Source organism: Vulpes lagopus, chromosome 10, assembly GCF_018345385.1.
Source record: "Vulpes lagopus strain Blue_001 chromosome 10, ASM1834538v1, whole genome shotgun sequence".
Taxonomy (NCBI): Eukaryota; Metazoa; Chordata; class Mammalia; order Carnivora; family Canidae; genus Vulpes; species Vulpes lagopus.
Window position 1 is genome coordinate 13544220 of NC_054833.1, and position 14564 is coordinate 13558783.

At 46.6% G+C, this 14564-nt stretch overlaps 1 protein-coding gene across 9 annotated transcripts in view; it reads right to left on the reverse strand.

The window, feature by feature from the left end:
• Positions 1-14564, reverse strand: part of PHACTR1 (phosphatase and actin regulator 1) — a 560913-nt gene that overhangs the window by 105586 nt on the left and 440763 nt on the right. For all 9 annotated transcript variants that reach the window (XM_041770863.1, XM_041770864.1, XM_041770861.1 and 6 more), the window contains one exon: positions 6635-6715. In XM_041770863.1, the coding sequence (XP_041626797.1) occupies positions 6635-6715 (81 nt within the window). The remainder of the gene's footprint in view (positions 1-6634; positions 6716-14564) is intronic.

Genomic DNA, 14564 nt, shown 5'->3' on the forward strand with positions numbered 1-14564 from the left:
TGATATTCTTCAAACCCAGCATTACGGCTATTTGTAGAGATTATTTGCAACAACACAAACAGCAATACTTACTGAGATCCTCTGACCACCAACTGTCAACACGTTACAAAGTTTTCCTGTGTTCCCCTAAATTCCAAATGGAGGACACACGGGCTTAGCAGGGGTTTTAAGAGTCTACACTCGCTGGCGGCCGTGTGCCCTTCAACAGGGCAATAACCTCGCTGGGCTTCCACCACTTAATCTCTATGTTGGAAAAACACCACCAGCTTGGCCAGGTGACCTCTTGAGATCCCTGCTAAGTCAGAGAGATAGCATCAGGATTTTACTAATGGCCAAACCATTCACTGTTTTCAGGATCTTTTTTTCCTTAACACTTAAAAGTCACTATTTGGAAGTAGGATATGTAGCATCCATCTACATAAATATACACATGATACTGTCTATTTAAATAACGGGCGGGTATCCCTGGGTGGCGCAGCGGTTTGGCGCCTGCCTTTGGCCCGGGGCGCGATCCTGGAGACCCGGGATCGAATCCCACATCGGGCTTCCGGTGCATGGAGCCTGCTTCTCCCTCTGCCTGTGTCTCTGCCTCTCTCTCTCTCTCTCTCTCCCTGTGTGACTATCATAAATAAATAAAAATTAAAAAAAAAAAATAAATAAATAACGGGCAATGAAGTTTCACAGACCATAGAGCTGAATAAACAAGGGGGATCAGAGAAATAGGAAGTTCAGCAACACAAGTGAATAAACCCAGAGACAGACAGCTGCCAGTTGCACTTGTCAATAAACCTTTAAGTGAACACCAGCTATATCCCATGCACTGTCCGAGGCCCCATGCGGGGCTCAATCCCAGGACCCTGGGATCATGACCTGAGCCAAAGGTAGATGCTTAACCGACTGAGCCACCCAGGCATTCCTACAGGCTTGAATTTAAAAGGAACATAGTGAGTCAAAGATTTTTGGAAGTAAGTGGTAGGACCAACACCCCTGTTTCAGCCACAGATCACTTAATTTCTGTGTTAGTATCACCTCCTCCAGAAATTCTCCATGATTGTCTTTATCTAAAATCATGGCTCTACCTATGACTTTATCTTTCTGCCCTGCTGCTTTGTTTTTCTTCATGAGGCTTGTCACTCCTTGACAGCAGATCACACGTTTATTTATTTCCTATCTCCTTTAGTAGAATAGAGACTCTGAAAAGGTAAGAATTTTGATCTTTTGGTTATCGCTGTAGCTCAACACCTGGGGGACCGCCCGGCACACTGGGGGCACTCAGTACCAATTTGTTGGATGAACAAATGACCCTGAGTCTAAGAGAGCCCTTACGTTCTTCTGATTCAAACAAACAGGCCACAGGGTCGGGAAATAAGCAGTTAAAAAATAAGCTATCAAATTATAGATTATCTTCCATCACTAGTTGGTTTTAACATTTTTATAATTTAGAATGATGATGGCCTCTCTGAACATTTACCTTGTGTTCTTCCCAAACCTGCTGTATCCCTATTGTGGAAATTTTGGAAAATGGGATTAAAAGAATTTATGATTTCATGTCCCTACTACAACTTGGCTAACCATGAAAACTTTTCTTTTTATGGAGTCTTTAAAGTGTCCTTCATTCTTACATGGTCTCAATATGCCCAGAGAATAAATTATTTTCTCGGATTTTAAAACTTTTATCTAAGGTCCCTTCTAGGGGCACCTGGGTGGCTCAGTGGTTGAGCATCTGCCTTTGGCTCAGGTCGTGATCCTGGGCCAGCATTGGGCTCTGCCCAGGGAGCCTGCTTTTCCCTCTGCCCATGTGGCTGCCTCTCTGTGTGTCTCTCTTGAATAAATAAATTTTAAAAAAATCTTAAAAAAAATAAAGTTCCATCTGGTCTCAAAAATTATGTGATTCTATATGGAAATCAATAAAAGCAAACAAACCCACAAGCCATCAAGTGCTTGTACTCTTTATTTGCATTTCATTAAATGCATTTCATTAAATGAAGGATTCTTGACCTTGTTCCTATAGATATCTGAGATCTTTTTCCCTCTTCCACCCAGTTTCTCATTTTCCCTCATTTAAATTTATGTCTCAGCTTGGGATTTTTAACCTGCTAAGAAAAATATAAAGAATTTTGAGGAGAACTATCAGGATAATAAAATCTCATCGATTTTGAGTTCACCCTGCCCCAATACTGATAAATCTCACATCACTACTGTTTCCCTTTATACTTTCTATGGCCAAGTGGGGCATTATTAAGCAAAATCAATAATGTAAAGAAGCTGGAAGAGGAAAGCTGACCTACTGAGGATAAACCGCTTTGCGCCAGGTCAGCAAGCTCATGCACAGCACAGCGTGGCCACCGTGGGAAGGGAGGCCGGCCCTCGCGGCAGGTGGATGGGCGGGCACAGTAGTTCCAGACACCAGGCAGCTGTCGGGGACCACACGTCCCAGGAGGTGACTGGAGTCATTTGTCCTAGTCCAGGAGGCGGCACACAATGAGGAATTACCACTATGCAATGATCACTCCAAATATCTGAAACGTCTCTTGGAAACACACAACTTGGAAAATGATTAAGAAATCCTTTTGCCACTTGCTATTTCACTCAGGTCGTGGGAACAGAGTTGCATCTGTTTTACCCACCAGGATCCCAGCTACAGCAAGGGGAGCGATGCCCTAGAAGGGGAAGGAGGAAGACAGGAAAACCAAAAGCAGAGGTGTAGGAGGGAAACTGAATCAGGCCTGGGGTGAGGTGTCTTGCGTCACCCCCCCCCCCCAACACTGCTAAGGGGGGGTTGTGGATCCTGGCACCTCAGATAAAAGGGGGCAGCAATGCTCCTTCCTAACTCTGGGGCCTGTGGACTGATGGTGAGGCATGAAAAGGGTCTCAACACCTGGAAAGGTGAGGATGATACTAATAACAGTGTGTCACCACCTCTTGAGGATGTATGGGATGACGGCTGCTATGCAACCTCGCATGTTGTTGAGGACTGAATTGCATTCCCCACAGCCCCCCCATGCATGTGCTGAATCCCCCCGCCCCCCCGCCCCACTGTGCAGCTCTATTTGGAAGAAGAGTCTTTAAGGAGGTGAATAAGGTTAAATGAGGTTTTAAGGGCAGGGCCCTGATCCTATAGGGCTGATGTCCTTCCTGGAAGGGGAAGGGACAGCGGGAGCATGTGTGCACAGAGGGGAGGCCACATGTGGACACAGTGCAACGGCAGCCATCTGCCAGCCCAGCGGAGAGGCCTCACGGAAATCCATCCAGGTGACATCACGATCTCAGACTTCCCGCCTCCCGAACAATGAGGAGGAAGTACGTTTCCACTGCTTAAGCCACTCAGACTGTGCCACCGTGTTACAGCAGCCCTACCAGCTAACACACGTGTGTTAGCCCAGGTAAACCTCATCGCGTTGTCCATGCTTTCATTTTTTTTTTAAAGATTTTATTTATTTATTCATGAGAGACACAGACAGAGGCAGAGACACAGGCAGAGGGAGAAGCAGGCTCAATGCAGGGAGCCCGACGTGGGACTCGATCCCGGGTCTCCAGGATCACGCCCTGGGCTGAAGGTGGCACTAAACCGCTGAGCCACCAGGGCTGCCCTGTCCATGCTTTCAGGTGACGAAACTGAAGCACAGAGAAGGTAAGCACCTTGACGAAAGTTGCACAGCTAGTCTGCAGGGGAGCTGGAATTGAACCCAAGCGATCGGATGCCAGGGCCCATGTTCCTAACAGCTGATAGCATATAAGGTAACGTGACTAATATCCACAGCGATACAAATGGATGTTTTTGTTTTTTTTTTTTAAGATTTATTTATTTGAGAGAGTGAGAGCTCACAAGAAGGGGGAGGGAGAGCGAGCAAGCAAGCGAGAGAGACCCTCAAGTAGACTCCCTGCTGAGTGCAGGGCTCGATCCCAGGAACCCCAGACCATGACCTGAGGTGAAACCAAGAGTCGGATGCTTAACTGATTGAGCCCCCCAGGTGCCCCTCAAATGCATGCTTTTAATCAGAAAAACCCATAGCAAACACACGCTTCTGCATGTCCGGTGTGCAAGGGATTTCTAATTTTAGTCCCTCTCTGCTTCTCCTTTTCCCAGCATCCAAACAGTAAATGTGTGTGGGAGCCTCATCTATCTCAAGCGTTACCTGAGGCTGGCGGGACCTGGGAGCAAGCCTTGAGGTCCGTGTTCTCCTGGAGTGTGCGTGCTGGTAAGGAAAGGCAGCCACCAGCCAAACAGAGAGGCACAGACAGTACAGCGAAAAGACAAGCCAGTCGGGAAGGGGTGGTGACAAGCAGAAGCTCAGCTGGTCCCTTCCTCCGCAAGCAGTTTCTGAGCGCACACAACGAAGCCCCTGGAGCTGTCAGCAGTGCCCGCAGGCCCCAGCCTCAATGCCCCCTGTTTCTGTCTCTAGAAAATGAGGCTTCTGCTCCAACAACCTGTGGCTTCTTTGGTTAAGTCAGAAGTTCCTTGGGCAACACTTACCTTAACCGAGTTTTAGGTGCAAGGCGAATAATTAATGCTAAAGTAGAATGTGTTCTCTAGAGTATTCTTGGAGGTTTACAGTAAGAGACATAAAGATTGCAAGAAGCTAGAAGGGATCATTTCACTAGATGTGAGCAGGCTTTAAATGCGACGGGAGTGTTTATTCAAGCAGGTGGATGCTTATCGTGCTGCATGACACCTACAGTCACTGACCACCTTGCTGCAGAGTGCCTAAGGGGGAAGCAGGAAGATTTAAGGGGAGGCCTGGGGGTTGTAAAGAGAGCAAGACACTGGAGAAAATTGACAAAGCTGTGGATTCCTCTTCCCTGGAGAGCTTGGCCAATTGTATTGTGTTTTGTATTTTGGTAAGGCCTTAGCCAGAACAAGAAGGATAAAGTGGCTCACCAAGTGGATTTCTGGGCCCCAGGAGGCTCTGATAGTTCTAGAAGACAGTCAGAAATAGCACAACTTCACACCCTGCCTCCAGCACCCCTGCCACTTAGGGCAGGGCAGGGCAGGGCCACTTCCTCCTTGTAGCGTTTCAGGGGGGCAATCTGTGCTAAGAAACAGTACTCGAGGAGTGCCACCGGGAAGCCCTGTGGCAGGAATGGACAAGGTCAAATGTACGCGAGGCATAAGGCCCAAGTCACTGACAACGGTGGAATCAGAAGGGTGTACCAGAGTAAGAAACGCAAGCTGCCGTTTTATATCAGGCCTGCAGAAGACGCATAGAAACATGGTAAAACCAGGATCACGGGGTTGCCTGAACTATCAGGATGGATCTTCACAGGAGAATATGTGCTCAATAATCTGGCCCACCAGATAACACCAGCTTCAAACAATAGTAAGACTTGAAATAGAAAATTACTGGTGATGACTGCATGAAGGCTGGAAGAGGACAGTTTGTCATTTCATGGAGCCTAATGGGAAAGAGGTGACAGGAAAGAGAAGAGAAGAGGGGAGGGGAGAGGAGGAGGGTGGGGAGAGGAGGGAGGAGGGAGGGGAAGAGGGGGAATGGAGGAGGAGGAGGAGGGAGAGGAATGGAGGGGGAGGGAGGAGGGAGGAGCATGGAGGGGAGGAGGGAGAATGAAGGAGGAGAAGAGAGGGCAGGAGGGAGAGGAATGGAGGGGGAAGGAGGAGCAGAGAGGAATGGAGGGGGAGGGAGGAGAGGGGAGGAGGGAGAGGGGAGGAGGGGAAATGGAGGAAGAGGAGGGAGAGGGCAGGAAGGAGAGGAATGGAGGAGGAGGGAGGAGGGAGGAGCGGAGAGGGGAGGAGGGAGAACAGAGGAGAAGAGAGAGGGCAGGAGGGAGAGGAATGGAGGGGGAGGGAGGAACAGAGAGGGGAGGAGCAGAGAGGGGAGGAGGGGAAATGGAGGAAGAGGAGGGAGAGGGCAGGAAGGAGAGGAATGGAGGGGGAGGGAGGAGGGAGGGGCAGAGAGGGGAGGAAGGAGAAGGGAGGGTACCTGAGGGAAGAGGAGGAATGAGGGAGTAGGAGAGAAAGCCTAATTTAGGACAGCAAACCTCTTAAAAAATAAAAATGAAGAATACTTAATATACCACTTAAACCGCTGCATAATTTGTATTTAAAGACCGTCCTTCAATAAGCAAAAGGCGCGGTGTTCCTTGGCAACCACTTGTGGCCACTTTCACAAAGCGTTTGCAGCATCACTGTCAATATTATCATCTGAAATCTCTTCTGCATACAGTTATATTTTATCATTTTCTTCACTTCGACTTCTTTTATTGTGGGGAGACAGACTGCCAGCAAGCAATCTGTTAAGGAAATTCGAGATGCCTGCAGATTTTTAACATTTGTCTTGGGAACCCCTAGTGCCCAAAAGAGCTTCAGCAATTAACTTCGCCCCAGCTGTGCGTATTCGCACACCAACAGGCTCCCCACCGGTACCCACATCATTCCTCCAGCCACATCAGCCTGTGCAGCATCCTGCGGTGTGACTCCAAAGCTGAGAAAAAGGGAGCTTGATTTCTTTCCTCTAATATAATACCGAGAGCTCTGGAGTGGTCTGCAAAATTCTCTTTTCTCTCCAAAACCGTCTGGAGTTCTAAAGGTTCAAATCCTGATAAAGGGACGCAGAGAAAGGAATCCAACTCCGAGAAATATGCACACAGATTCCCTGTGGGGGGGACCAGTCTCCCTTACCTTTATCATAGATTTCCTTCAAGACTCCTCGTTTTATCAGCTCCTCTCTGCTTTGCCTCATTGATATTTTCCTTTCCAGGGCTACAGCAAAAGACAGAGAAGCAGGTGTGAGTCAGTAGCAGAGCTGCTTTTCAAAGGACTCCTATGTTAACATGTATTAAAAAGTAGCTTATGGGAAAGCTTCTATAAGTCACATTTTATTCATGCAAATGAATGAAACCTGATAGGCATTTTAATCAGATTATTTCACTTGATCTTCAAAACAATCATCTTCAAACCACGTACGAGGTAGGCACTTTTATTTCATTTTATTGCACCCTGCTTTAAGGTGGAGAAATCTGTAGCATAGAGAAGTTCAATAACTTGTCAGAGTTACAAAACCATTGACACGAGGAGCCAGGATTCAAAGGTGGAAATGCTACCTCCACTCTTGGCCCATCTTCCTGATGGTGGCATTTCCTTGTAAGTGGGATTTTAAAAAAAAAATTATGTAGTTCATATGGATCACGTCTCATATGTTGAGAATTTTGTTGCTTCCCAACTATTAAAAAAAAAGGTATGAAAATATCTCCTACAAAGTGCTCTGGATTGAGAGATGGGGGATGGGGCCAGGTAGTGGAGGACCCCCGGGGGACAGGTGCTCATTGTTCTCCTCTCTTAGGCTCCAAATCCAAGCAGACAAGTGAGGTGAGAGCCGCCCAGTTATGAAACGCACCCACCAGGACCCAGCTGCGCGCCTGAGCCAAACACGCATGCAGGTGGCACTGGAGGAGGGAAGAGGGAAGGTTTCTCTGGGGTCAGGGGGCATGACAGGGAGATCTGAGTGAAGAGTCCAGAAGTGGAAAAGTGAGTGGCAGCGCAAAGGGCAGGCCTGTGGCTCCAGGTAAGGTGGGGAAAGCCAGCAGCTGACACTTCTGTTCCTGCCTGAACACTGAGAGGAGGAGGTGAGAGCTTATTTTGGTTGTTTTTTGTCAGTTTGAGAAGCTCTACACCCTTTGGTTCGGATACACAGTTATTCCTTGGGGTGGGGGGAGCGAGTTATAAAAATAAAGACACTTTTATGCAGATAAATTCAAATACAGATTAATTACACACAGACCACGCTCGGTAGAATTTAGTCCAAAGAATACAAGCAAGCACTAGAAAGCAAGCAAAGAAATAGGGACTAGGATTCTGTTACCTCCTAGCCATGTGACCGTGGTCAAGTCACTTGCCAGTCTGAGAAAACACTGATGCCCCAGCCCCAGTTTCTCTGATTTATTTACTTATTTTTAAAAGACTTTATTCATTTATTCATGAGACACACACACACACACACACACACACACACACACACACACACAGAGAGAGAGAGAGAGAGAGAGAGGCAGACACACAGGCAGAGGGGGAAGCAGGCTCCATGCAGGTAGCCCGACGTGGGACTCGATCCTGGGTCTCCAGGATGTATGAGTTTTATGACTCATACCAAAGGACACCCTCTGGTAGCAGGAGGGCAGGAAGATATCCTCTCTGCAGAAGAGGAACACCCAGGGAAGGGAGACAGACCTGCACGCAGTTAGGTTACAAAGCCCTGTCTGCTTTTGCTAACAAAAGTTAGGTGGACAAGTGGGCAGTCAGGGCCAGGGTCCCCAACAAGAAAATATAGAGTCACGACAGCAAAAATAAAACAGCACTAACATCCTGATTTGTAGCTGAAGACAGGACCACACCAGCATTCTGCTTTGCAGCCTTTGCAGAAATGACTTCTGCAAAATGTCCGTAAATAAGACAATTAATCACAAAGCATTTGTTAACGTCAAGGGCAAGGAGCAGCTAAGAGATAAGCCCACAGATGTCAGTTAAAAAAAAAAAAAAAAAGACCATCAGCACAGAGATGTTAACCTAATAGGTCGACAGATATGTGACCAAAGCCCTGATGGGCACCACCCAGCACACTCTAATGGCCTAAGATAGTTCTTTTTTTTTTTTTTTAAGATTTTATTTATTTATTCATGAGAGACACAGAGAGAGGGGCAGAGACACAGGCAGAGGGAGAAGCAGGCTCCACGCAGGGAGCCCAACGTGGGACTCGATCCCGGGTCTCCAGGATCACACCCTGGGCCAAAGGCAGGCGCTAAACTGCTGGGCCACCCGGGCTGCCTGGCCTAAGATAGTTCTGCAAAAGAGCTCATAAAAGCCCCTAACCGTAGAAACTCTGAGGCAACCCTCAGAGCCCCCCGCCCTCCCTCTTCAGGAGCTTTATAACTATTGCTCAGTAAACTTTGCTTTCCTGGGCACTACACTTCATTCTTCAAAAGTGGTGTGACCAAGAACCGTGGACACTGAGGGGCAAAAATCCTGTAGCCCTTTAAAGCCAAGATTTGCTTAGGGGCCCCATGGGAAAAGACTCAACAGGCAAGGTGGAGCAGGGGTTTTTAAGAAAGGACTTTGTTAATAGATCCTGTGGGTGGCATAAAGCCACCCAGAAAGCACACAGAAAGAGGTGCCTTGCAGTCCCATATCGAACCACCAATTGAATGGGTTTCTCTTAATCAGAATGAGGTTTCTCGGGGGCTTTTCAAAACCACAGACAGAAGTAGAAGGACCTGATGCCCAGCACCAAAGGAAGAATCTGCAGAAAGGTGGGCAAAACCGTGGGCTTGGTGGTCTGAGATGGCAAGTTTCCATAGAATGTGGGTGCTTCTAGGCCAAGCACTCAGCCACATGGACCTCTGTGGGCTCTCTGTGCTCATTTGACATTGGCAGACACCCTGCTCATGGAGAAAGGTATTCTGGCAGGGGGAGGAGATGATGGTGACCTAAGGGGCAGTCCCACCCCTTACAGAGTTGACTGACTAACGTGTGGTTCAGATGGTCATCAGATGGTAAAAGAAAGGGACATGTTCTAACTCCCCTACTGGGCCACGAGAAAAGGCTTTTCTGAGGAAGAGACCCAGGAGCAGAGCTTGGAAGATGAATGTGTATTATTTCGGCAAAGGACAATCAGGTAGGGGTTGAGGGACACTCCAGGCACAGCAAGCTGGGCAGTGGCTCCTGATGGAGGAGCCATGGTGCCGCTGGTGAAGAGAAAGCACCCGATGTTGCTGCAGCTGCCAATACCAGATGGAGGAGGACTTGAGATGTGGCCAGAAGGATGGGGCTGGGCTAGGCAGGGCCTCATGGACCGTGTTATTCTTAGGGCAATGGGAATAAATGATCAGAGATCAGGGCCTACTTAAGCGTGGGGAGAATGGATCAGAGGGAGGCTGGGTCTAGGGATCACCTAGTCTAAGCAAGAGATGGTGGTTGCTTGGATCCAGGTGCTGGTGATGGACATGAAGGCAAAGGATGCACTCAAGCCACGCGAAGGTGGCAATGTTGCCATGGTGTCAAGTAAGGATGTGAAGGAGAGAGAGGAGTCGAGGGCAACTGCTTGGTTCTTGACTTGCACAACTGAATGGGCAGGTGGTGGTGATTACGCAGTGGGGGATGCGGGATGAGAAGCAGGTTTGTAGGGAAGATGGTGCGCCCAATGTTAGTTATGCCTAAGAAGAGATTTCAAACACATGCTGGGGAAATGAAGCTGGATACTTTCTAAGACAAGGATGAGGGGCTAACTGAGATTGTGCTTATTAGCATAGACTGCAATAAATTCTTTCAGGTACCAGTGTCTCTCAAACTTTTCCATGGAAATACTCCCTGCCCTCCCCCTTTTTTAAAATATTCTATTTATTTATTTATGAGAGACACAGAGAGAAGCAGAGTCACAGACAGAGGGAGAAGCAGGCTCCATGCAGGGAGCCTGATGTGGGACTTGATCCCAGGACCCCAGGACCATGCCCTGAACCAAAGGCAGAGGCTCAACCATTGAGCCACCCATGGTCCCTCCATGGAAACACTTTTTTTTTTGGAAGATTTCATTTATTCATTCATGAGAGACACAGAGAGAAAGAGAGGCAGAGACACAGGCAGAGGGAGAAGCAGGCTCCACACAGGGAGCCCAACATGGGACTCGAACCCGGGTCCCCAGGATACACTCTGGGCTGAAGGCGGTGCTAAATCACTGAGCCACCGGGGCTGCCCCATGGAAACACTTCTAATGGTGAAGCAGTAATGAATGCCAGGGGCTCCAAGGGCAGGAATGAGTTGGTTGTCCCAAGCATGCCATTTCTTTACTGTACTGAGTTTTTCCTTAAGATCTAAGGTGGAGGGGCATCCAGGTGGCTATTCGGTTAAGCATCTGCCTTCAGCCTGGGTCATGATTCCAGGACCACATCAGGCTCCCTGAACAGCTGGGAGCCTACTTCTCCCTCTCTCTCTGCTCTTCCCCACTGTTCACGCTCTCCTTCTCTTGCTGTCTCTCTCTTTCAAATAAATAAAATATTTCCTTTAAAAAAAAGAACTAAAGTGGAGCTCACATAATAGATCTATCTGCTCTTATTTAAATCCAAAAATACACTCCACCCCCAACCAATTTCCAAGTTGAACTGACATCTTGGGAAGAGATGGCTTATTTATCCTTTCGCTTTGTCTTATTTCCTAGCACAGAACCCTGTGCCCACAGGGGATACCCAGATCATTTTGAGAAGCGTGGCATGTCACGTTATTTAACTTAATCCTCACCACATCCTGTGAAGTATTATCATTCCCATTTTTCAGAGGTACCTGAAACCCTGCAAAATTGACTTGCTCAGGGTCAAATAGCAGTAAGTGGCAGGGCAGGAAGAATTATTAACGCTTGTTTTTTCCCATACCACATTGTGAAGATCATTACGGTGAGTATAGGCTCTAAATATAATCTAACGTACAAGGCTCTAAAAATGGAAAGCAATTTACTTATTAGTTTATTTGGGGCTGTATGTCATAGTAAAATGGCATAATTACACTTTATTCTTAGGAGAGTCTTCCATCTGGGGCTCTCTTTTACACAAGGTATACGTGATGCTCTCTTCCAGTCTTATTTTTAGCAGCCCTTCCAAAGTGAGAGCTAAGTTTGACTACAGGCAAAGATAGGCTCCCCACTGCTCCGGGAAGTGAAGTAAAATGGGCTGTGTAGGCTGTGTGGTGCAGAAGATCCTCTGACCTGGTCTACTACTGAACTACAAAACTCAGGGGGAAGGAGGGTTTGATGTGGGGAGAAAGAAAACGTAATGGTTTTTCCTGTTCACTGACCAAGACTAGATCCAATCTACCCTCTCCAACAACTTTGGTGTTGGGTAGAACAAAGATGAAAAAAAGGAAAACAGAGAAGAAATTACAAAAAGTTAAAGTCAGAGACAGAGAATTGACAGTTCAGGGAAGAGAGGAGGTGTAATGGGTACCACATCTGCTCAAAAGACAGCAGGAATAAATCAGATAAAGTGAGATCCAAGGCATGACCATGAGCTGATTCACTGGGCAATGCCTGGCCTTTGGATGCTAGAAAATGGAACAGCACAAAGTCATCCATCTCTTTAAAAAAAAGAAAACTGGGGATCCCTGGGTGGCTCAGTGGTTTGGTGCCTGCCTTCGGCCCAGGGTGTGATCCTGGAGTCCCAGGATAGAGTCCCACATTGGACTCCTTGCATGGAGCCTGCTTCTCCCTCTGCCTGTATCTCTGCCTCTCTCTCTCTCTCAGGAATAAATAAAATCTTAAAAAAAATAAAATAAAAATAAAAAAACTGAAAAATGGTCTTGTTAGAGGTGTGGTAAAAAGCAGTATTTTTAGGGGCCTCCGGGTAGTTCAGTCGGTTGAGCATCCAACTCTTGATTTCCATTCAAGTCATGATCTCAGAGTCGTGAGATCGAGCCCCACGTTGGGCTTGCCACTGGATGTGAGCCTGTTTAAGAATCTCTCTTTCTCTCTGCCCCTCCCAGCCCTGGTCTCACTCACTCTTTCTCTCAAAAAAAATTGATATAAGAGAAAGATAAAGTTAGTAAGGGCTTATTTTAAAACAAGAAAATATAAAACACAAGGATCACTCAAATATCACTGAGTTATTAAAGCACAGGGCAGAATGAAATCTGAGTGATCACACATGGGAATGCTCTGGACTAAACATTTCGGTTATAAAACTGGACCACGGTGATGGCTGTACAACTCTTAAACTTACTGGAATCACTGAGTTACAAACTTGAAATGAGTTCATTGTGTGGTAAGTAAATGATACCTCCATATAGTTATTAAGACATGAAAAAGAAAAAAAAAAGTGACCATGAGAAAAAATTCTCATAATGGCAAAAACATCCATTAAAAACAAAAACAGTACATCTAAACAGACAATTAAATAAACATTAGGCTCTCTGTCTCTCGTGAATAAATAAACAAAATCTTTAAAAAAAAAGCATTATAAAAAATAAAATAAACATTAGGCTACAGTAAGCATGAGGACAACATTAAAATCAAAGGGTTAGGAAGTTATCATATGAAGGTATTTCTAAAAACATTTTCCCAAATTTCTAAGCAGTAGAACCAAAATAGAAAAAGCAGGAATCTAATCCTCACCCACCCACCTCAAAATGAAAATACAGATCAGATAGTGGATCTTTAAAAAAAAAAAAAGGACCAATTTTGCAGGCTGCAGTAAATGCAGAATGCTGTAATAGGCTTTTGAGGTGGTCCTGTGGCAAGCAAAAGATCAAAAACAAAATCGCATAAGCCAGTAAACCTGTGAAAGTCTACGGCAGGGCCATTCGGTCTGAAATTCTATGCCCAATGGAGAGATAAATCTGAAGAGGAAAAGGGGGAAAAGTTCTTATCTGCTTTTATAGATGACAAAGAATTAGCTGAGTAGATCCAAATACACAAAAAGAAACTTCCCGTATCCTCTTGCCTGAAATGAATGGAAAGATTTCACAATTACTGTGCCCAAAATGGTCCCCAAATACCCACCCCTCACCAACCATAATCAAAAGTTAGGATGTCCAAGGAAGACTTCCAAAGCTTGCCATCAAACCCAGCCTCAATACAGAAGCCACGCAGAAAACCTTGAGACGCATAATTATTCTCGCATCTCTACCTATTCATCTTGTCTTTTGACTTTCTGTATTTTTCTTTCCTTTTAAATATAGTCTACCTACAACGTTACGTTAGTTTTGGGTAACTCCTGGTGAGACTGCCTCTCCCAGGCCTAGCCAGATCCTACAGGCAGTACATGACTAGCCTGTGAACATACCTTCCACATGCAAACCAACTGACCCAGGGCCCATACCCCAACCACCTCCTTCATGGAGATCTTACTCTACAGCCACTTGCCCCAGCCCTAGTCAGCCCAGGCCCAGGTTCAAGACAACTGGAGACAGTCCCTATGCCCCAGAGCCTGCTGCAGTGATTCATACCAGCCAGGCAAGCTTGCTTACTCTCTCCATTCTTTCCTGTAGAAAACACACTATGGCTCTTAACTGCATTTTCCACATTTTACTTCCTCTCTCTGCCTCCTGACTGACACTGGTGCTTCCCTGCATGGCCCTCCATGGCATGGTCCTTTCTCTTGGACTCTGTGAGTATAACAAACCATCTTGTTTTAAAGATTTTATTTCCTTATTTGAGAGAGAGAGAGAGAGACAGAGAGAGCTGGGGGGTGGGGGGTGGGAAGGAACAGAGAGGGACGGAGAGGGACAAGCAGACTCTGTGCGAGGCGGGGAGCTCGACATGGGGCTCAATCCTAGGACCCTGAGATCACGATCTAAGCTGAAATCAAGAGTCTGACACTTTACCCACTGAGTCACCCAGGCATCCCCAAACCATCTTTTTAATGGCAGGCATCTCCTGATCTGTTGGCCTCACCATACCTACATAATAGCAAGACTTACGTCTTAAAGCCCACCTATCCCCACAGTGATTTGTAAATAAAGGAAAGACTAAGGGTATTTCCCACAGCTTTACATTCTAACCTCTTGTTCTGAAGCCTGTTTTCACTTGAGCAAATGCTTTAGAAATGCAGAGTGTGGTGAAGAACTGATCCTTCCACTA